A 24,059-nucleotide genomic window follows, 5' to 3' on the forward strand; every position below is an offset into this window, starting at 1 on the left:
CAGGTGGTGCCTGGCTGGACACACAGAGAATCCTTTGCCTACCACAGAAGGTGGTGGTGTGGATATATAAATGAAATCAGAATTCAGAAACACTTTTTACAAAGAAAAGTGCTAGAGAAATGGCTATGAATAAGTTTTTTAAAAATACATCAGGGCCCAGAGCTGTGGTTAATGGTTATTTTTATTCCTTATTGTCTAGCTTTCTTCCAGCAGGATCAGAATCCAATTTTGACAGAGGCAGGCACTCAAAAGCTTTCAAAAGGCACAGGTTCCTTTCCTCCCTGCCACAATGGCCAGTAACGAAATAAACGCAGCAGGGACTTAACTTAAAAACCACAGAGCCAGTTCCAAGTAAAATATAAATGATACACCCATACAATCTGCTTAATGGAACTCTAAGTACAATGAAGTTAAAATGATTTCATGCAAGCTTTATTTCATCCTTTAGCCACAAAGCATTTTACCTCTGTCCTTTTTTTCCTTTTATGGTGTGAAATACAGAAAAGTCGTGGGCATCTGTGACGAGCTGGGGAGGATGTGTATGACAGGCCACGAAAAACATGACATTACTCATGTTTGGGTTTTTTTTTTAAGTGTGCTTCAGCAGGTCACATTTGCTTTGAAGGAAAAGCACACCTATCTGGAGCATGCTCCTTGTCTCTGAACCTGTTCCAACTTCCCACCCAAAATTGCACACACACTCCTCCCGGCAGCCATTTGTCATTGGAGGTGATGATTGCAGTAAAAGTTCAGGGCTAAGAGTTATTAGAAGAAGAAGAAGAGTTTGGATTTGATATCCTGCCTTTCACTCCCCTTAAGGAGTCTCAAAGCAGCTAACATTCTCCTTTCCCTTCTTCCCCCACAACAAACACTCTGTGAGGTGAGTGGGGCTGAGAGACTTCAAAGAAGTGTGACTAGCCCAAGGTCACCCAGCAGCTGCATGTGGAGGAGCAGAGGCGTGAACCCGGTTCCCCAGATTACGAGACTACCGCTCTTAACCACTACACCACACTGGCTCTCAGAGTTCACGTCATGGGGTTCTGCCAATCAGGTTGGGAGTGGGAGTGGCCCAGGCTTTCAGAAATGTATATAAGGAGTTGCTTTGCACCTGTTGTTCAATAAAGGTTTTTGCTGTTATCACTGTGTCTTGTCTCGTGGGAACCCACCTACACTTCATTAAGAGTCTAGGTAAAGCCAAAAGTACGTTTTCTGCTGCTCCCTGTCATTTACCGTACATCTTGTAATTGCTATGGATTTCTCTCATGCAAGGTGTGGAGGGATGTCCTCTGCTCTTGGGCACAGGGAAGCCTGTCAGATGACAAGGACAATCAAAGTTGATTAAGTGGGCAATTAGTTGCGGAAGGAAGCCCTGTAACGAATCTGTCTCCAGCCACCAAGACGGCATATTGCTTGCAACATGCTCTTTTAAGTAGGAGCAGCTGGTGGAAAGAGAGCTTTCCCCCTAGTGCTGACTTGGTTAAAGCAGGCATCAGTAGCTTCCTGCACCCTCAGGTTGGTGTAGAAGCAGGATTCTTTTAGAGTGTTGCATATATGATTCTTGAGAGTGTTGCAAGTGCTTCAGAAGGACCCAGGTATTGAATGCTAAGTGTGTGTCCTGGCCACTGAGCCTCAGAAGCTACGTAGCTACATAGAAATTTTCCAAGGAAGCAATTTTGTAGCATGATAATTAAGAAGCAAGCCTGCTATCACACGATAATTGTTCTCTTCCAAACAAATGTGTTTTGGACTGGAATCCAGTTAATTTTGAAAGTTTCCTAAAATCAAAGAGCACGGTAGCAGAACAGATGAAGTATGCATGGGATCTGAAATGAATAATGATTAGATTTTCAACATCCAATAATCCAGCTGTGTATTTGAATATATTCTGGGAGTTGCGTTGCTGTGTCACGAAAAGTGGCTTTCCATATTTATTGTGTGTGTGTGTGTGTGTGTGTGTGTGTGTGTGGCTTGCTGCCTAACGAAGGACTATGTGCATTGGGCTGCTCCAAATATCTTGAGTGTGCCTCACATCTACCTATTATGGTGAGAACTGAAGCTAGTTATTTTACTTAGGTTGTGCACAAAGAGATCGGAATCCCAGCAGCAGCTGATCTGGCTGGTGCAAAGCATATTAGACTGCGGGTGGTCATGGGCTATAGAATCATAGAGTTGTAGAGTTGGAAGCGATCCCAACAGTCATCTATTCCACCCCCTTGCAATGCAGGTTATGTTTATCTATAGGCAGAGTGGCCGTAGCTCAGAAGCAGAGCTCGTGTTGCATGCAGAAATTCTAAATCTCAGCCCCTAGCATTTCCCACTTAAAAATGGATCTCAAGAGGCAGGACTGGGAGCACCCACTCCCTGATTTAAGAAAAGTAGACAGTACTGAGACAGCTGAACTCATCTGGTATGAAACGGTTTCAAGTATTCACTGTACTTGCATGCTTGCACCCGTCTCTCTGTAATATTTGCTCAAGTGGTGTGTTACATCCATACAGTCATCCATACAGGGATCTGTGCATTCTGACTCGGGTGAATGGAGTGGTAAATCTGATGCCAAAAGAAAAGATCACCTTCTGCCAGTTGGCTCCTTATGCGTACGCCATTTTGACGGTTAGAAGAAGGAAGGCTCAGAAATAGCTGTGCCAGCCTTATGTTACCAATTTTGGGCACAGATAATGAATCAAGAGCATGAATGGAAACTGGATAAACCGCTTCTGAATTTGATCCTGCCTACGTACAGGCTGTACTTGAACAACACACAGTCGCATATCTCTTTATAACTGAATCCATCAAATCATCATCAGACTCAATCCTCTTTTTGCCTCTGTTGCAGTGACCTAGCTGGTCTTCCAAAGAAATACATCAAGGGTTTTACCTGGGAGGTACCAAAAGGTTAATTTCAACACTTTTATCGAATACCAAATTCCATACAGGGCAGTTTGACCAATTAGTCTTATCCACAGAACTGCAAAAAAGAAAAAGGTAGAAGCAAGGATATCTCTGTTTAGGTCAAGACCATCTAGTTGTGCGTAAGTTACACCTTGAGGATAAAGCACAGGGTTAATAGGCAGGGATGATCTTTTCACCCTATACAGAGCTTTTTCTTATGAATATAATGCAATAGTCATTAGGTGGCTACTCTCCAAATATTTCTCAACATATTTTCCTTTTCTTAAGAGCAGGGTTGCGTTGCTGAAGGAGAAGATGAATAGTGTACCCCTGTGCTGTTTCCCCAATTTAAATGTGTCCCTAAAGCTGCTATTTCCATAAAGGAGGAAGGGGAAAGGCAAGGTGTATCCAAAAAAATAATCATCAGAATGTGTGAGCTGTGAAGATAGGACACACATAGAAGCCAATGAACAGAAGCTCTGGCCAGCCTCCTGCTTGAGACCAAGTTTTCCATCCATACAGTCATCCATACAAGGATCTGTGCGAAAGAGCCATTGCCCAGTGGTGCAAAGGGGAGGGTTGTGGGAAGCACCTTAGGTCCTGTCAATCAATGGGTCCAGGGAACCGCCAGCAGGCAATAAGGCAACAATGTTGGGCAGAAGGTGGAAGTCAGGTGTGTAGGATGGCAGGAAGGGCATCGAGACCTTAGACAGAATACAGTGAAGGCAAGAGCCAGGAAACAGATTATTTATGTCAGTGCTACAGAATGGGACACAAGCTATCTGAGGCCAATGTGTGCATAGGGTGCAGGGAAGGCTCTCCCAATTTGTTTAATTATAGACTAGTATCTGAAATTACATAGCTTCTGCTTAGAGATAAAAAATTATGAGGAACCAAACCAAAATTGTCGTATGACAACTTTGTGTGATGAAACTGCATGCAACAGTTTCTAAATATTTCTGTTTTTGGTGCCCCCCCCCAGAGCCTGGGGCTGTCCTGCACCACATGTCTTGTGTGGCTACCACTGTTCTGAGGGCACGCAGGGTGGTCTTGATCCCACCTCTTTAAAGCTCAGCACAGCTGGGTTGCATTCTGGTTTTGAGGAGTGTGCTGCAAATATATTCACTACTGTCCCTTTGGGACCAGTGTGGTGAGGTCTGGAAAGATGCTATAAATATGTGGGGATATCAGCAGGGAGACATTCGGGGGGGGGGGAGTGCTGATGGAGAAAGCATGGCCCCTGGAGGGTTAATTCTCATCTGTGGATATCTTGGCAGAAGGAAGCTCTGCAGACACTTTTTTTCCTGTGCTGGTCCAGGGAGATGGTCTTAGGGTTCTTGGTACCTTAGTACTACTCCAATGCACGGACTCCTGAGTCCAGGTCATTTTGAGTTATGCATGGCTCAGTCTCTGTCCAGGGTGAACATTAAGTGGCCCAGGCCCACCCAAGTCAGCATCAAATCATGTTCAACATGTAAGTCTTGTTGATGCAGCTTAAGGAAATAATATCAAGTTGCTGAACTCTGTACTTCAAATCCTGTTTTCTAAACTCAACAGCATCACACACAAACACACAATTTGAATTAGTGGGATTTATATCATGCATCTTTGCAAACAATCTAGGTGTTCCCAAAATTAATTTAATCTCAGAGGTCTTCACCTCCCTCTCCTTGCTGCCATCAGGCACAGGGTTTTAGGGAACTATTCTTCCAATTCCTTATCTCTAGTATTATGCCTCTTATGAGGATAAGAAAAATTGTGGTGGCAAAACAAAACAAAACAAAAAACAAATGTGGTGGTCCAAATAGAGATAATTACAGAGAGTTTTGAATCTCTCCACCTCCAAAGCAGGTGAATGGCTCCATGTGGGACGAAGTTCGGAGATGTAATGTTCTTGGCGATGGATTTTATAATTTTATTTAATTTTATTTTTTTGCTGTTTTGGAGAACTGCCTGTTCTAGGGCACACCAGAGGAGAGACTGCTGTTTTCAGCATGGTCTTAAGTAATTTGAAGGAGCTAATTCCAGAAGCATTCAGAAATGACTCACTTAATAACAGAGACCACGGGCTAATTAGGTTCAGCATTCCAGAGGGAGGGAAGGAACCACGAAATGGCATTTATTAAACAGTAGGACCCGGGTGCTTTCTGCAAATGTGACAAGCTGCATGCTGCCACCCAACCCCTCCCGGTGTCAAACCAAACAAGGGGGAAAACATGCGAGGCACAGAAGTTGCGTGGGAAAGCCATCGGAATTCATAGAATCCTGGAAGAGACCAAAGGTCATGTAGGCCACATTAAACTACCCTCCTCCCTACTCCAGGTTGCGCCAGCCAGGCTGTGCTGTTCCGCAAGCAGAGAGCAATTGCCCTTCAGAAATGGTGCTGGTAGCAGAGCAAATTGCTCCCGAGATGATTCAAGCAAGGGAGTCAAACCACACACCAGTCAAGTGGCAAACAAACCAAGATTGCCAGTCAATGGATGGAACTTTTCTTCCTAACCCCCAACATGGCAGTCGTCCTCAGCAAGAACAAAACGAAACCTCATCCGCTGAGGGTTGCTTCAAATCCTTCAAACCTTTCTCTGCAGGAGACACTTTCATCTAGGAATTACAGACCCTCCAAGCGTGCGTATTTTCCAGTGACAGTCCCGGGCTTACAGAAGCCAGCCCGGTTTCTGATTTGATCCCGGAATATCCCGCTTTTCCTTAGAACATCCCTACTTTCATCAGAGAAATAGGTAGGGCTGGCATACGTCTGGACAGAAATTGCTGAAATGTCCGGGGAAATCTGACAACTTTGCCAAAAAAAGCTTGACAACTTTTCTGTCTGGATTTTCAGTCTTTGAAATATGGCAACCCTAGTATGTGACCCCTGAGCCAAGGAGATAAGTAACTGTACAACCTTTAGAAGACATCTGAAGGCAGCCCTGTATAGGGCAGTTTTTAATGTTTAATGTTTTAGTATTTTTTATATATGTTGGAAGCTGCCCAGAGTATGGAATGGGACGTCCCTATTTTCACTGGAGAAATGTCGGAGGGTATGTGGTGATGGTTGTTTCAAATTCTTCTCATTAGATAATTTCTGCATCCATGCAATTGTCTCAGTTACGCTTCTTTGGCAGTAGAATTCTAGCCTACTGGGCCTCTGGGTGGGCTTGTAAAAATAAATAAATTACGATGTCATTGTGACTATTTTGCTAATTCCTCTTTGCTTTCTTCCCTGTAGGTCCCCAGTGCTATGCCTTGGTGGATCTGATAGGGACATGTTGGCCTCGCAGTGCAGCAGGGCAGATGGTGGCCCGCCCCTGTCCCGAGTATTTCTTCGGAGTGCGATACAACACTTCAAGTAAGCCGGAAGAGGGGGGGTTGCAAGGAGGGCACCTTGAGATAGACAGATCAGCCTATTTTCATTCGTGGGCTGGAGATTCGACACGTTGCCTTCAGTTCCTTTAAGCAAAAGTTTGCAAAAAGTACTCAGTGGGCTCACATTTTTCCTGCAATTTCTAGACACAGATCCAAGAGGTTTTCCCATTTGTCCCACCACTTTCCCCGGGAAATCTGTGGTTTACTGTTGAATCAGAACAAATGTCAATCAGGTTTACTGCAGACTGATGTTTGTTCCGATTCAGCAGTAACAGAGGGTTTTCCCGGAGAAAGAGGCAGGACAAAAGAAAAACCTTGTGGACCTGCGCCTGCAAATGAGGGGACAAAGGGGAGTGTGGATGAGCCCAATGTTGTCTCTTAACAGAGATGAAGAAAGGGAAGAACCCCAGTGATGATAGTGTCAGAATCTCAAATTTTGCAGTTAAATGGGGTGATGGTTATGAATCAGAACGACATGTTACCCTTCCAGGATAAGATGTTAATGTCTCTGATGCCCATGGTCTTGGGAGATTTTATCTACCAGTGCTATAAAGGATATGTTGTCATCTTGGCTATTCCTCATGGAGATTTTTTTTTTTTGGTAAGAAGCCTTTTTGTGAGGCTGACCAAGTCGAGATTTGCAGAGTTTTGTCCTGGGGAGAATTTTCAAGGCAGGGAAAGATGCCTGCATTTGTTCCACACTACAGTACATTTATCTAAGTACGGTAGATAAATAGGTACCGCTCCGGTGGCAAGGTAAACGGTGTTTCTGTGCGCTGCTCTGGTTCGCCAGAAGCGACTTAGTCATGTTGGCCACATGACCTGGAAACTGTACGCTGGCTCCCTCGGCCAGTAAAGCGAGATGAGCGCTGCAACCCCAGAGTAGGCCACGACTGGACCTAATGGTCAGGGGTCCCTTTACCTTTTACAGTACTGACATAAATGCTACGTGCACATTAGTGGCTTAAAACACAGAGAAAATGCAGGGATGTCTTCACCCAATGTGCATTACGTGAAATGTTTTCCCATGCTTGTAAACACACGCCCTACACAAATCCTATTCAATAAAGCTGTTATCGGCACATGCACAATGGCTGCCTCAAATTGTACACACCTCAGCATAACTGCAAAATGAACACAGCAGATGTTTATGAATTGGATAGAATCTAGCTTGAGGGAAAGCACATTAAACAGCAGTATTTCTCAAGGAACTACACGATAGATTTGGGTTGTGACTAACTTCATGGGCCCTTCAAATACTAGCAGTGAGAGTGCACAGGAGCCAGAGTAAACCAGAATATGTACACAACCGAAGTCCTCCGTTTTGTTAGCGCCAAACACATAGCCTTGCAGCCGTTTCTAAAAAGAAAGAACCATACCTTGTGGGGAGTGGGAATGGCCAGGAACAGAGAAATGGGGGTGAGGAGTGTCATGCCTAACTCCAAAGCAACTCTAGGGGAGTGTAACCGCTTCAGTTGCACTGTGTGCAGAGCTTCTGGGGCGCTGCAACAGGTACTGCAACTATGATATCCAATGGAAGGCAAGAGGTGGGGGCGATGGATTTTGGCACACTGCACAGGGCGCCACTGAAATTTGAGGTGCCAAGGTCCACCACTGCTTAACCCTTTCCACACCTACTCCCCTCCCCACTGCTCCTGCCGCTCACCGTGGCAGCAGGGTTCAAAATGCATGTTTGAATTGGGGGTACCCCTGGTGTGGGGGGGGGGTGTCTCGGGCAGGGAAACAGCAAGTACAGAAAGGAGCTCCCTTCTTCCACTCCTCCTGCCCCGTACTTCTGTGTTCTAAATTTCCACCTTAAAAAATAAAAAAGAGGTCACTGCACTAGTATTAACATGTAACGTGCAAATTGAATCACGGGGATCTTCTATACTGCCTCCTCAGTGGTTGGATTATGCTGACCTCTTTGCAGACTTTTCTGCTTGATTTCCAGCTTGTCAGAAAGAGCCATGGTCCTGTCACAACCCTGAACATCATGCTGGGGAAGAAAGCAGGCCATCTTCCTGCTCTCTTTGGATGGTGTCCTATTTTTCCAGTTCAGTTCTTTTGCACTTTGTTGTGTTAAGCACCGCTAGGAATTGGGAGGGGGGCAGGGAGCAGGAATAAAAACTGGGAGGGGCAAGGGGCCTTGGCAAGCCTCATGTTGTCCACTGCCACCATCTTGGCCACCAGCATCGCATACCCTCCAACATGTTGCATCCCAAAACCGGGGCATGCGTCTTCCTGTCTGTGCTCCCTTTGCGAGTCATGTGACCCGTGTGAGATCGCAGCCCCTCCAAAAGCGCTTTTCCAGCACGAGATCTCGACACGAAATCATGTGATATCATGGCACCCAAAATGGCCGCCATGCTCTTGTGGGGGGCGGGAGAGAAATAGGATGTCCCTATTTTTCCAGGGCACTTGTGGGGTATGGGATCAGGGGTTCAAGTTGGTTGGGCCTAGTGGCAGGAATACTGCCTGCCACACGCTACCCTTGAGTCCAAGCCAAGCCCTTGCCAACACTGTAGGAGCTAAATGGCAGAGACAACAGGATGCCTCACCACCCTGCTTATTTGAAGTCTATCCACATTTCACTTGGCTTGCTCTGCCGAAGCAGCTATGGCTTATCACCCTTCCAATCTGACCTGACAGCTTTGATTTGAAATGAGTGGGAATAGCCTCATAGTTTCTGAGAGGATGAACGGCCAGCAATGAAGCTGTCATGTGAGCAAAAACGATCCTGTCACACAGTTTCAGCAAAGGTTTAGCTTCCCCCTTTCCCTCCTTTCTCCCGTCAAGAGGGAAAAGCAGTGTGTATGTGTCCCCCCCCCCATCTCGTTCTCCAGGGGCTAAAGTTTATTAAGACCTTGACTTGCCACAGCCATTCCCATCTTTTTCTAAGGTTATCTGCAAGACTCCTGAGGAAAATAAAATGGGCCAAGAAGCTCTGAGGAATTCACCAAAGCTGGGAGAAAAGCTCAACCCCAGGAGCGCAGGTCCAGCGCAGATACAAGAATCACCTCAGAAATCTGTCTCAGGTTGTCTCTCTAAGATTCCCTGTCTAAGATTGTGAGCTTAGACAAAGGTTGAAAGCTGAGGGTAGGAGAAATGGCAAGGTGGTGTGAAGATAGACTGCTGGAGACTATGGAGGGTATGATATATATAGGACATGCGAGTGTTGTGGCAAGATCAAATGCAGAAGAAACTTCCTGTCCTTCTTGCACCGCAATATAAAGATGTGCAGTTTCTTCACCCTTCCTCCTCGCCTTGCCCTCACTTGGGACACTTTGAGTACTTAGGTCGTGTAAAATGCAGTAATTTCTAATGTGGCTATTTTAGTAAAGTGGTTTTTTTCCAGGGGTCAAGGCCATCAATAGAGTTCCTTGCCACCCCTTTGCAGCCAGCACAACTTCATCCCAAAGTATGAACGCAAGGTCAAGGGTGAAGCCAGCAGGCACAAATCCAATTTTCTCCACCTTATCCATGGTTATGTCACAGGCCAATTGTGTAACTTTGCCCGATTTGAAAACACCCTATGATTATGTGTAATCCAATTCCGCTGCTGCTCAGACCACCTTTGTCCTAAAGAATACTAGACTGGGCCAAATTACATGTTCTGTATCAACTGTGTTTTTCAAATTGCGTTCTGAAGGGAGCGAGCAGCGCTTTCAGCAGACAATGACTGCAGAAGCATCAAAGACTGACTTGGCTGCGAAAACTCATCAAACATCAGAGGCTGGGCTTTCACATTATCTCAAGAACAATACTTTTCACTGAGTGCACTGCAGCTGAGTGGCTCGAGTTATGAGACACTCAGGGATACATGCGTGTGTAAGCCATAAGTCTTCAGCCTGAATTTGTAACATCTTGTTTTATTGTTTGGGGCTGCGGAATGATTAAGAAGGAGCTTACCATATTTTTTGCTCCATAGGACACCCGACCATAGGACGCACCTTGTTTTAGAGGGGGAGAACAAGGAAAAAAATTCTCCCCCTCTCTGCTCAGCTCGCCCCTTCAGCAAAGCGGCAGGAGAAACAGAGCCCCTTCCATTTCTCCTCCCGCTTCGCTGAAGGAGCGCTGTGCAGCTCTCCCTCTCTGCTGAAGCCGGGAGAGTCTTGCTCTCCCGGCTTCAGCAAAAGGAACCCAAGCCTTCGGAGCACAGTGAGAGTTCCCGCTGCGCTCCGAAGGCTTCAGGGATAGCCGTCCGAAGCCTTTGGAGCACAGTGGGAACTTGCGCTGCGCTCCAGAGGCTTCAGGCGGCTATCCCTGAAGCCTGGAGAGTGAGAGGGGTCGGTGCGCACTGACCCTTCTCGCTCTCCAGGCTTCAGCGAAAGCAACGCGAAACCTCCGGAGCGCGGAGGGAGCGCTCCCTCTGCGCTTCGGAGGTTTCGCATTACTATTGCTGAAGCCAAGGAGCCTGCATTCGCTCCATAGGACGCACACACATTTCCCCTTAATTTTTGGAGGGGGAAAAGTGTGTCCTATAGAGCGAATAATATGGTAATTTGCAAATGGGTCAGTGAGATAATCACAAATGCGTCATTGTCAGCAATTTTATTTCCTTATTGGGTTTTTCATGGAATGGGTAGATCAGGATTATAGGGCGTAGGGATACGGGCTGGAATTTTGAGGCCAACATTGTTGTGTGGACAGTACCATTTTTTAAAAAAAATCATAGACTTGTAGAGTCATCTAGCCCATCCACTCGCAATGCAGGAACCACAGCTAAAGAAATAGAATCAAACCTGCATGCATGTGAAGCGCTGACCCCGCCGTAAACACCCACCTGGAAACACTTAAATACCACCGTTTGACACAGGTAGAGAGTGTCATTCGAAAGCTTAACTTCTGTAACAGGGTGGAGAATCTGTGGTTCTCCAGATGTTGCTGGACCCCAACTCTACAAGTAGCCAGCAAGGCCAATGGCCAGGGATGATGGAAGTTGTAATCTGATAACATCTGGAAAGCCAAAGGTTCCCCACCCTTGTTCTAGATAATCCTCAGCAATGAGGAACCTGTAGCCCTGAACTACATCTCCCAGCATCCTTCACCATTGGCATCACTGGTTGGAGCTGATGAGATATGGAGTCCAGCAACTCTGTAGAGCAGAAGACTCTTAATCTCAGGGTTGTGGGTCCAAGCCCCACGTTGGGCAAAATATTGCTGAATTGCAGGAAGTTGGACCAGATGACCCTCATGGTCCTTTCCAACTCTACAATTCTATGATTCTATGACTATGTTCCCCACCACCTGCTACGCAGGTTTAAAAGGTAAAGGGACCCCTGACCATTAGGTCCAGTCATGGCCGACTCTGGGGTTGCGGCGCTCATCTCGCTTTATTGGCCAAGGGAGCCGGCGTACAGCTTCTGGGTCACGTGGCCAGCATGACTCAGCCACTTCTGGCAAACCAGAGCAGCGCACGGAAACGCCGTTTACCTTCCCGCCAGAGCAGTACCTATTTATCTACTTGCACTTTGACGTGCTTTTGAACTGCTAGGTTGGCAGGAGCAGGGACCGAGCTACGGGAGCTCACCCTGTTGAGGGGATTCGAACCGCCGACCTTCTGATCGGCAAGTCCTAGGCTCTGTGGTTTAACCCCCAGCGCCACCCATGTCCCTGTGCTACGCATGTTTATTCAGAGGCAAATCCCACATTGTTCAGTAGGGCTTCCTTAGTGTTCACAGGACTTCAGGCTGGTTCAAATAAGAAAGCCAGTAATTGTTTTGCTTGTTCTGTCAGCATATCTTGTTCTAGCCCTCTTATTGGATAGAGAGAGGCAACTGAGGCCTCAGGCAACTGATTCCTGTGTCATGAAATGGCAGCAAATTATTAGTTGTTTGATTTATTATCATTGTACTTTGATAGTCAGCGACAGGGAGAGATTCCTGTGGGACTGTATGCCTCAGGAACGAAAATAACTTGGCTAACCTTGAGTACTTAAGGTTAGACATGCTGATGATTAAGCAGTATACAAAGGCCTTAAATATTATAATAATACCTAATTAAGGGGGTTGGGCAGAGGCGCCATTTGCTGTTGACCTCAGGCAGCCAAATGTCCTGGAGGGCTGGCCACCGCTGCGACTTCAACGAGTCTCTCACATAGCTTGTGTCACACTCCCAAGACCTCTCTCAATCTCTTTGTCTGCATTTTTCTTTTCCAGACAATGTGTACAGAGAATGCTTTGCAAACGGGAGCTGGGCAATCCGTGTGAATTACTCCCAGTGTCAGGAGATCCTCACCGAGGAGGTATGAACTGCCATACATTTCAAGTAGGGCTATATTTCATTATAAAGCGGCCATACCGTGCCTCACTACCACCTGAGTAACACAGTCCCTGGGATTCTCTATATAAAGGGCCAGATTAACTTTCACAACTTCCCTCAAAGAAATTGCCCTACTCAAATATTAGTCCTACTCGGACTCATTGAAATCAAGGAGCATGGCTAACTTGGGTCCATTAATTTCAGTGGCTCTACTCTGAGCAGGGTTACCATTGGATGCAATCCTCTGAGAGTATTACTTTACCTGTGTTCTTATCTTGTGAAATGCCCTGAGCTCTTAGAATGAAGGGCAGTATATAAACGGAATAAATAAATAAAATTCACCCTGGCTTTTGCTTCCAGGGATCCACCTCCTTTTTTTGTTGTTCTTGTTTAATCGAGTCTAGACTGTTCCATTTTTGTTCGGAACTGTTTTATTTGTCTTCATAATTGTATGGCTATATTGCTGTAACCTGCCATGGGACCTCATGATGAAGAGCAAGTAAGAGATCTTATAAATAGAATAAAGTTGAAGCAGAGATTACACCTGCTGGCTTTGTTTTAGCTTTAAAGCTGAATGACCCAAAAGTTGGGGTACTGATTCTGGTTTTATTGATGCCTTTTAATCTCCATGGATATATCAAGTGAGTATGCAAAGGAGACTTTCCCAATGAACTAAGCTCTACAGATCAGATCTGTCGTCTTCTCTCTCTGCTGCTCTTAATAGTGTGGTCACCTTCTAAACCTTCTGATTTGGGTCCCTACTCTCAAGCCTGGCCCATGGATTCTGCCATGGGGCAGAGTGTCACTGCAGCTGCGTAGCAACAGCCAGTGGCTGGTGCATATATTTTCTGACTATGCAGCTTGTGTGCGCGCATGTGTGTTTAGTGGAGGGGCACGAGAAGGAGGTGTGCAAGGAGTTTTCATGGTGTAGCCATTATCTGGAAAATCCCAGAAGGCTGTCACTTAATTAGAATTTAGAAAAGGTTCCTGGAAACATGATATATCCGCAGCGGCAATTACATTTGACTGTCCCTGGGGGCTTGGGTTGAAGTCGCAGGAGAGGGTGGCTGGATAATTAAATTAGCCAACTGTCTTGCTGTGAAGCTTGCATCCATTCTGTGAATTAGCAATTAATGTGGGGGGGAGGGTGGAGAGAGAAATAGCTGTGCCCCCCCCCCTTTGTGAGAGGACAGTAGCATCTTAAACATCAGAAGGCTGCAAGTTGTTTTCCCCCACATTGTACTCGGTTCCACATCTCTGAGGACCCCTCCTTCTACAACAGGATGGTCCAAGGCACAGCCCAGGGGCCACATGTGGCCCTTGAGGCCTGCTTTGGTGGCCCTCAGCAACATTTGACACCCCTGCCCAGTAGTGCTGGGCTTTGGTAAGTAAGTGCTGGGCTTTGGGAAACAGGCATGAGGCTCTGATAGGATCATAGGGTCCTCCTGCCTCCTTCCCAAATCCTAGTTAGCACTTTCCAAGCTTTGGGAAGTAGATGAGATGGTCTAGGACCCTGACAGAGTCTTGCACCTCCATCCCAAAGCCCGGCAACCTCACTTAGCCAGCTTTCGAAAGTTGGCACAAAGGCTGGAGGAGGGCACCCAGTTTTGACCTTGCTTCCCCTTCCCCTGGTGCGACAAGACACTGTGTGGCCCGCAGGTTCCATGTCAAAGTCCTCTGTCCACTTGGCTGGAAAAGGCTGCCCTGTTCTACAAGCACTTTCATGTGACAAGACATAATGCTGTTAAAGGCTGAATGAATGTGACAGACCAGACCAGCTGACCAGTCAGCTTCTGGGCTGCTTCCTTTTCCTATATCTCACCGATCAAGTCCAAATGCTACTCTTAGAAAAACATTTCTGACCCTACAAGTGTCCCTATTTTCCAGGGACGTCCCTGAATTAGAGAAGCCATTCCAGTTTCTGATTTGATGTTCCACTTTTCCTTAGGATGTCCCTATTTTCATTGGATAAATGTTGGAGGGTATAGAATTATCCAACCCCCGGGCCGTCTGAAGGCAATCCTGTTTAGGGAAGGTTTTTTTTAATGCTTTATTATGTTTTTATGTATGTTGGAAGCTGCCCAGAATGACTGGGGCAACCCAGTAAGATGTGTGGGGTATAAATAGTAAAATAATCATTATGGAATGTGACGTCCCTCTTTTCATTGTTGGAGGGTATGGCCGGTGTGGTGTAGTGGTTAAGAGTGGTAGACTTGTAATCTGGTGAACCGGGTTCACTTCCCCACTCCTCCACATACAGCTGCTGGGTGACCTTGGGCTAGTCACACTTCTCTGAAGTCTCTCAGCCCCACTCACCTCACAGAGTGTTTGTTGTGGGGGAGGAAGGGAAAGGAGAATGTTAGCCGCTTTGAGACTCCTTCAGGTAGTGATAAAGTGAGATATCAAATCCAAACTCTTCTTGTTGTTGTCCTCTTCCATCGATCATTGTGCACAGTTCTTCTCAGACCTTCTGATGCTCAGTATCCCTGGAGCTTGCCATTACTTAGTAAAACCTATGGGAAGATGGTTCAGGAGTGGCAAAAGGAAGCATCTTATTCCCACGCATGTAAAGAAGAGGAAGAATGGTTGTAGCTCAGTGGTAGAGCACGTTTTTTATGCAGAAGGTTCCAGATTTCAGTTCTTGGTGTCTCTAAGAGGGCTGGGAAGATCTCTCCCTCCGAAACTATAGAGAGCTGCTGTCAGCCAGCATAGACATCGCTGAGCTATGTGGACCAATGGTTGGGCTCAGTATAAAGCTACTTCTTGAACTGACTACCACTTATGCTGCTCCTTATAAAAGATTGTTAGCTAAACCCAGAAGAGGAGGAGGAGGAGGAGGAGATCATTTCACAGGTGATGTAAAGGTCAGCATCACGATAAAGGAGCTAAAGGGACCTGTGGCTCTCATGATGTTGCTAAGAGTCCGTTTCCCACCAATTGCAACCAGCGTTGCCCATGCTTACGACTGATGGGAGTTGTAGTCCAGCAATGCCTAGAGGGCGCCAGATCTCTGGTTTGAGGAAAGGGAAAGCATTGGATTCAGGGTAATGGCTAAGCAGATTTTCGTTGTTGAATGGAGGCTGCTTCCACCACTGACTAGTGAAAGAAAGTAAGACTATTGTGGCATTATCTTTGAAAAGGTCTGAAGGAATTGGACTGCAAATGATAGTTACTATACTATTGTGGCCCAATGCTGAACCTTTTCCTGCCTTTCCCCCTACAGAAGAGAAGCAAGTTGCACTACCATGTTGCTGTCATCATCAACTACCTTGGGCACTGCATTTCCCTGGCAGCACTGATAGCTGCTTTCATCCTCTTCATGCGCCTGAGGTGAGTCAGGCCAAAGGGCCCATGAGATCATTTGAAGCAGCCCTCGCCTGCCTGCCGCTGGCCAGATGTTTACACACTACACGGCCATGCTTGCTGGAGCTGATGGGAGTTGAAGTCCCAAAAGCATTTGGAGGGTGTGACAGGCTGGGGAAGGCTGATCTAAAAATTAAAGAGAGGTACGGACAATTCAGTAACATGCGAGGGGGGAGGGCTTCTGCCTTGAGAGTGGGGCCTGTACTGCCATTTTGCACGCTCTTTCCTTTCCTCCTCCAGGAGCATCCGGTGCCTACGAAACATTATCCACTGGAACTTGATCACTGCCTTCATTTTGCGGAATGCCACGTGGTTTGTGGTCCAGCTCACCATGAATCCAGAAGTTCATGAAAGCAACGTGGTAGGTTCTCCTCAGCCTGGCCTCAAATCTGGTGCTAGCAATTTGGCTTGGATGCCTGCTGGACTTTGAAAAACAAAACAAAAAAAAGCAAGGGGGACCGAGAAACTTTCCCCATGACTTTTGAGGTCACTGCTTCTTGACCTGTTATATGAAAGTCAAGCCTTGAAAACATACATCTCTATCAGGGTCTCCAGCTGTTTGTGGACTACAGTTCCCATCATCCCTGACCACTGGTCCTGCTAGCTAGGGATGATGGGAGTTGTAGTCCAAAAACAGCTGGAGATCCAAGTTTGGGAAACCCTGATCTATAGTGTAAAGCCCTAAGATATTGTGAGCTGGTGATGATAGGGTTGCCATATTAAAAAAAATAAAAACCAGGACACCCCAAAAGTTGTTGAGCTTCCCCCCACAAAAAAATACCAAATAAAACACGCTTTCTCAATTGACTTGCCTAAGATCCAGAAAAAAATGCTGCCTTTTGGAAATCCCCCTACTCCGATGTCAATTCCTCCTTTGAAATCCCAGTAATGTACAGTAATGTACAGAAAAATCCAGACATATGGAATCTCTAGGTGATAGGCCTCTGGCAAGGGACTGGAGCTGAGTGGTAGAGCATTTTGCAACATGCAGAAGGTTTCAGGATCACTTCCTGGCTTCTCCAGGTAGGCCTAGGAAGAAATGCTACCAATTAATATATAGACCAACATGATCATGATCACTTTGCTTTAGCACCTTGAAAACATTGGCATGTCTTTAAGAGTTTGAAAGAGCCAGCTGATCAGGCCCATAAACCTGTCAGATATTTGCAAGTTAAACTGCAGGATATTTCACCATGACCAGTCCTACGACCAAAAATGAAATTCTAATCCAGGTATCACCTTGTTGGATTTGTTAGCAGAAGCTAAGGCAGCCTGGCTGAGGCTGGGTGGAATTGCCGCCCCTAATTTCTAGAGGGTGCCATGTTGTTGAAGGCTGAGCCAAGGAATGCTTTCAAGTCTGTTGATCTGAGCTACCCGGCAGCTGAGGTTCAGCCGAGGTCTCCTTAGTGTGTGAAAAGGAAGCATCTTGAGAGTGATGCCGTAGCTTATTTGCAGATGAGTTGAGCTATCTTGCAGTTGGCTTTGCTTTGATCTGAAGGGTTGGGAATTTTAAAGCCAAAGGATGGAGCCTCAGCCTCACTGTTTATGAATGTTCAGCCGTTAGCAGGCGAAAGGGGACGATGCTAAGCTGTTCGGAGTAGCTGTGTCCTCATAGAGGTAGGGTAGGCTTGCTTGTGGCTAGGATTGTGGGAGCTGTTTCCTCTTAATTCATCCATTCTGCCTGTTCCTCACCACACACAGCCCTGGTGCCGCCTCGTCACTGCTGCCTACAACTACTTCCACGTCACCAATTTCTTCTGGATGTTTGGCGAGGGCTGCTACCTTCACACGGCCATTGTCCTCACCTATTCGACAGACAAGCTGAGGAAATGGATGTTCATCTGCATCGGCTGGTGTGAGTGGCAAGGAGAGGGGTGGCTGTAGCATATCCTGCAGGGTAGCCAGGCGACAAAGGGATAGCTCAGTCAGTAGAGTACAAGACCCTCCACCTCAAGGTCGTGGGTTCGAGTCCCATGTTGGCCAAAAAATTCAAGGGGGTTGGATTAGACGCAGAACTCCGCTGATGTTCAGGAGTACTTTTTTGTTTATCATGTATATCTTTTCAGACTCTGAAAGCACATTCTGGAGTTAAGCCATAGGGACCCAGTGTGCCTTTGTTATACGCTCAGAGGCACCATCATGCCTGGGCAACAGGGCCTGAGGCTGAGCTGCGATGATTCCAGGGGCACAAATTAACCTATTCGCTCTGCAGATGCGCAGAAGCACTCTCATTCTCACTCATTATAGGAGCACTGAGCCCTCACACAAGAAATAACAGGCTCTGCGCCTGAGCTTAGGAAATAGCACTGTGATAGTTTCGCTCAGTATGGGTGGGTCCCTGAGCTGAGGCCACATATCCCATATGCTCCCCCAACTACCACAACCCCTTGCCTTAATGCCAGGTCATTCCTCACCGGATGCCCTGAGACCTGTCTTTGCTTTCATCCACAGGCATCCCTTTCCCCATCATCATCGCTTGGGCCATTGGGAAACTCTACTATGACAATGAGAAGTAAGTCAGCCCTGGTCTCTCTCTCTCTCCCCCCCCCCCATCCTGCTTTTCTGCTGCTATGGTAATGGCTTCTAGAGCAGGCTTGCACAGCCTTGGAGTGGGTGCTAACGGAGGGATCTGGGGGTGGGAGGAGGGAAGCTCTGCTGGCATTTCTCCGCTTTGCACAAAGGCAATCAGGAGCAGATTTGGGGGCGATTTTAGCAGACGAGCAAGAAATCAGGAGTGGCCTTGCTTGCAGGCAGGCAGTGCTCTTCCCCCACTCTGCCAACTACCACCCCAACCACCCATGAACCAAACAAAAAGCTCTTTACCTGCACCAAGAATGTGGATCAGTGGCTCTCAAACTTTTGGGAGGCCACCGCTCCTTTCATTCCATAAACTCACCCCAGGGCCCCCTAACCTATAAAAAGCACTACTCAGAGTAGTGAAATGCACCACCCACTAAGGGAGATGATAATGCAATAAAATTTGAAACTGTGGCAATTAATTGCACGTGCATTCAAAGTCCAATTACTTAGTTTAATTAATCAGCAAAACTGATGAATGCTTGATCCAGTGATACCAGCTTTTCAAAGTCTGATAGTCATTTACATCTCCAGCACCCCCTGCCACCTTTTGGCACCCTCCTAAGTGATCCTGCCATTCGGGGGGGGGGTAGTACCATCCACTTTGAGGACCTTGGATGTAGGTGTTTAAATTTCAGGGGTATCCTAGTCCCAATGGATAGGATTAGTTCAGGGAATGGAAACCTCTGACTAGTGGGCCAGATTAGGCACTCCCCATTAAGCCCATGAGGCTGTTAAGCCAAGCCCACCTGCCCTCCACCTGATGTCACATGGCACCTGCAAAGACCTGTGTAGAGTGAGTGCCCTGCTTGGCTCTTTCCTAGCGCCAACAATCAGCTGGTTGTCAGGGCTTCGAGGGCCGTGTAACTGTTGCATTGGCTCCCGGTGGAGTATCAGGTCAGGTTTAAGGTGCTGGTTTTGACCTTTAAAGCCCTTTGTGGCTTAGGGCCCTCGTAGTTACAGGACTGCCTCTCCTGGTATGCCCCGCAGAGGACCTTAAGGTCCATGAATAATCATAGTTTAAAGGTCCCAGGCCCTAAGGAAGTTAGATTATCCTCTACCAGGGCCAGGGTCTTCTCGGTGATGGCTCCAACCTGGTGGAATGCTCTGTCCCATGAGACCAGGGCCCTGCAGGATTTAACTTCCTTCCGCAGGGCCTGTAAGACAGAGCTATTCTGCCTGGCTTTCAATTTGAACTTAGCCTGATCTTTTATTTCCTCCCCTCCCCTTTTTAAGAAGATTACCCACTCTGGGATCCCACAGCTAATTCTCCCCTGGTCTCTTCGCTGGCCCAAATAGGACGAATTTAGCCAGCTAGCCCTGGCTAGTATTTTATGCTGTTTTTTGTTGCACCAATTAAGTGTTTTAAATTTGTTGTTAGCTGCCCTGAGGCCGATTTTCTGAACTGGGAAGGGTGGGGTATAAATAAATTATTATTATTATTATTATTATTATTATTATTATTATTATTATTATTATCATTATCCACCCAGGGCTAAAGCAACTCACCTGACCTGATTATGATGCCAGGTGATTGGCAAGTGGGCAGCCCCTTGTGGGAGTGTCGCAAGCAACTTAGAATCAGGAAAACAGTGCGGGAGTGGAAGGGGATTAACCCACTCTTTTCCCAAGCACTGCATTTCAAACCCAGCTTGCTCTCCCCACCTGCAGCAACTTTTATAAGAAATAGAATTTTTGAACAAGCTAGAGGTCCCACCCCAAATTTCCTAACATCTCTGCATCCCTTGGCCCTTGGTAGTGGGTTGAGCAGAGGTGAAGAAATGAATGTTCAGCGTGCTCCCCACTTCTCTGTTCTGTAGCTAGAAAAAGCAGGCTAAAATAGGAAGATTCAGCAAATCCAGACAAATTTGCAGAGTTTATGGAGGTAGCAGAATGATTTGTTTTTTTAAAGTGTAAACACAGCACTGGGCATTGCTAATGAAACACCATCGTGGGAGGTCCCCCCCCCCCCCAGCTAAAGCAGCCTGGGATTTAATGAGAGGGTCTTATGCCTTTCCCTCTGGGCCCTTGATCCTGCTTTCCCAGTGACTTGCTAATGGAGGACATAGCAGCCCCCTGGCAAGTTGCTTCCATGGCCATTAATCACTCAGGTGAGCAGGATTGATTTGGGCTGGCCGCCATTTGCCTTAATTATCAGCCATGGCTTCTCACTTTCAAGTTAAGTCCTGGCTGTGGCTATGGCTGAAACCAGTCACCCACCCTCTTCTTTGGGGTTCCGAGCCACTTAGAAAGGTCTTCTTGGTGGCTTTTAAAAAAATTGTTCTTTCCCCTGACACCTTTCCCAGCAACTACAGTCTTGGGGGGGGGGTGAGTGGTGACAGTAACTCAGATTATGAGGTTCAAGCTGGGCGATGCAATAAATGCATGGTTTCGTGTGTCTTGCTGAAAGAAAGAAAGAAAGAAAGAAAGAAAGAAAGAAAGAAAGAGGAAATAAATAGCAGGAATGAGGCAGTGCGACTGATCAGGGTAATGGTACCGTGCATTGTAGGGGGTGGTTTCATTTTCTCTCCCAACTCCTCCTTCCCAACTGCACTGGTTTCATTTTCTTCCCCAAAGCTGCTATTTGTTTTGACAGGGAAGCCTGACATTGGTGGTAGCAGCTGTTTTCTTCTGGGAGCAAACAGCAGTATTGGGGTGTAGGGGTGTGGGTGATTATCTTCATTGGGACCATGGCATGGGAGGAAGGGTTAAAACCCACCCCTTCTGACACTTCCTGACACTTAGGTAAAGGTAAAGGGACCCCTGACCATTAGGTCCAGTCGTGACCAACTCTGGGGTTGCAGCGCTCATCTTGCTTTATTGGCCGAGGGAGCCAGCGTACAGCTTCCGGGTCATGTGGCCAGCATGACTAAGCCGCTTCTGGCGAACCAGAGCAGCGCACGGAAACACCATTTACCTTCCCGCTGGAGCGGTACCTATTTATCTACTTGCACTTTGATGTGCTTTCAAACTGCTAGGTTGGCAGGAGCAGGGACCAAGCAACGGGAGCTCACCCCGTCATGGGGATTCGAACCACCAACCTTCTGATCGGCAAGTCCTAGGCTCTGTGGTTTAACCCACAGTGCCACCCGCGTCCTGACACTTACCTATCCCTAAATATGCCGGCTGTTTGTTTTCATCAAATAGATTTGTGTGAAATGTGTCGTACGTTTTTCATTTTATCCAGTTTTGGTCCTGGTCTTCCAGCCTTGAAGCTCTTCTTCCTCATCCTACATGTGTTAGGAGGAGGTTTTGGCCAAGGAAAAACACTCTGCCCATGCCCTTTATTATATCCTGCGTCAGAAATGGATTTAAGGCCTGGACTCTGGTTCAGCTTCAACCGTGGATGAAGTTAAATCCTCACTGTGGTTTCTTTGTTCTCTGCATTCTGAATTACAGGTGCTGGTTTGGAAAACGAGCAGGGGTTTATACTGACTACATCTACCAAGGTCCCATGATACTGGTGCTGTTGGTAAGAGCAGAAGTCCCTTCCTTCCCTCAATACTTTTTTCGGGGTACAGTGGGGGGGGGGTGGAGGCTGCTTTTGCGGCTAAGGTGATGTAAGAACCAAAGGAGGCCAAGACTCCAGTACCTTTTCATAATTGTGCAGAAATTGGAGCATCAGCAGCAAAAACTGATCATAGGGGCCAGACCGATCCGTCAGTGGGAAATTCTGCACTAAAATTTCCTATTCAACCCAAATACAAGAGCATCTGGTCCTTCTGGAAGTGACCCCCTTGCAGTTTTGCCATTTTTTGCAGAATGCCTAGGAGGGACACTTTTTAAATTTATTTTCAGCCAAACAAGATGTGATGCAAGCCATGCATGAAGTTAAACCAGTCCTGATAGTTTCATTTTCACACATCTTAGATGGGAAGGAACTAGAGGCGTCACCTTGGGCTGAAGATTAGGGAGGCCCAGCAGCATGGCACACACGTGACATGGCATGCCTGTGACGTCACATGCCCAACATGCGCATAGTTGCAAGGAGGCCTTGCCCAGTGCCACGCAGCTTCAATGGCCCCGGTTCCTCCTCTCTCACACTCAGGAGGAGCTTTCCTTTGATGCTGTGCTGGCTCAGCTGTTTGGCCTCCTCCACCCCCTCAACATTTGCAGGGCTGAGACCCCTTCTAAGGAATATTGAGGGGCATGACAACAGTCTGCCCCCTAGAGTCAGCACTCCTGGAAGGGACTCTGAATTTGATCACTGCTTTTTTCACTTGGGGGGGGGGGATACTGGCTCCAAGCGTATCTTCCCCTGCAGGGAAAAAAGTTTAAAGGGGACCATTTCCATAAAGGCTGACTCCCTTTGGAATAAAAATTGTCCAGACTCGTAATTATTATTCAAAGCTTTACTAACCAAACCTCTTCAAAAGCAGGTACAAAAGACTCAATGGTACACCCAGAACGTTGTATAAAGCATGTACATATCCAAGAATATATTCTTAAATATATAATTACAACCAGAGCTGAGATCAGTGCTCTGTCTTTCCCATAGCCTGCGTTACACTGCATCCAGCCTGGAGAGGCTTCTTATCGCATCCTTCTCTCACTATGCCTGGGAACAAAAGGCAACCCCCTTCAAAATGGCAGATTTGCAACTGAATACCTTAATCATGTGATCTAAGGTTAAACACTCACGTGAGTGCTAGCAGAGAACAACAACAGTTAATTATCAACCCAGCTAAAGGCTGAGAGAGAGCTTCCTTCTAGCCAGTGGAATTTTCCGATGTTACACCCTTACCAACATGCATACAGGTGTTCTGCATTTCAGTGTGTGATTAAACAATTAGCACTCCACACCTAGGGTGGCCTGATGCAAAGGAGAGGACTTGCACCTTTAATAAGTTGCATAGCAAAGGGAATTTTCAGCCGATGGAGCCTACGTGACAAGCTCCACCGGCTGAAATAAACAACTATTAAAGATGCTGGAGGCCCCCATCCCTGTTTTGTATTTGACCACCTGATCCGCATCAAATTCAGACATGGTTTTTAAATTTAAAAAATAATAATCCAAAGGTTTCCTGCATCACATCTAATTGGGCTCTTCCTTCCATCTATCCCTCCCACTCTTCCTTTCCTTATTGCTTTTGCCATCTTGGCACAATTTCTATCTTGTGCGAGCTCAACACTACCACCGGCACCGCTACCAACTGAACACAGCACAATTCGCACACCTCCCCTGCCTCCAGCAAATTTGTTAATGATGTTATTTGATGAGGATAATAGCAGCCGCTATCAGGCAGCCTAGGCTGATGCAGAGGCCTGGGGGGAAAGTCAGAGGCGATTTGTCTAGTTAGAGGGCCTACCGCGCTGCCTGAGGAGACTGCCGCCGCCTCTGCCCTCTGGGCAGCCACTTTGTAACACTTCCTGAATCCTCATGCCTAATTTCCCCCAGGATTAGTGCTTCTGGAGGAGGCCAGAGAGCGAAAGAAGGCATGAGGGTTCCTCGTGTGTTATCTGGACAAATGTTAAATCAAAGCAGCCTCTCTCTGGGAGAACTTTCGGTCTGGGCTGGGCTCGATCTCATTCTTCCATCTTGATCCCATTCTCTCTTTGTCAGAGACAAAGTAAAGTAGGGTCTTCCCAACATTCCTTTGTTA

At 46.8% G+C, this 24,059-nt stretch overlaps 1 protein-coding gene across 6 annotated transcripts in view; it reads left to right on the forward strand.

The window, feature by feature from the left end:
* Positions 1–24,059, forward strand: part of LOC309355113 (corticotropin-releasing factor receptor 1) — a 69,351-nt gene that overhangs the window by 37,866 nt on the left and 7,426 nt on the right. For 2 of the 6 annotated variants that reach the window (XM_081885646.1, XM_081885649.1), the window contains 7 exons: positions 6,119–6,238; positions 12,414–12,499; positions 15,740–15,846; positions 16,120–16,240; positions 17,581–17,734; positions 18,331–18,391; positions 21,856–21,928. In XM_081885646.1, the coding sequence (XP_081741772.1) occupies positions 6,119–6,238; positions 12,414–12,499; positions 15,740–15,846; positions 16,120–16,240; positions 17,581–17,734; positions 18,331–18,391; positions 21,856–21,928 (722 nt within the window). The other 4 variants (XM_081885651.1, XM_081885650.1, XM_081885647.1 and 1 more) reach the window with 4 other exon arrangements.

This window comes from Podarcis melisellensis, assembly GCF_964234715.1.
Source record: "Podarcis melisellensis genome assembly, chromosome: 13".
NCBI lineage: Eukaryota > Metazoa > Chordata > Lepidosauria > Squamata > Lacertidae > Podarcis > Podarcis melisellensis.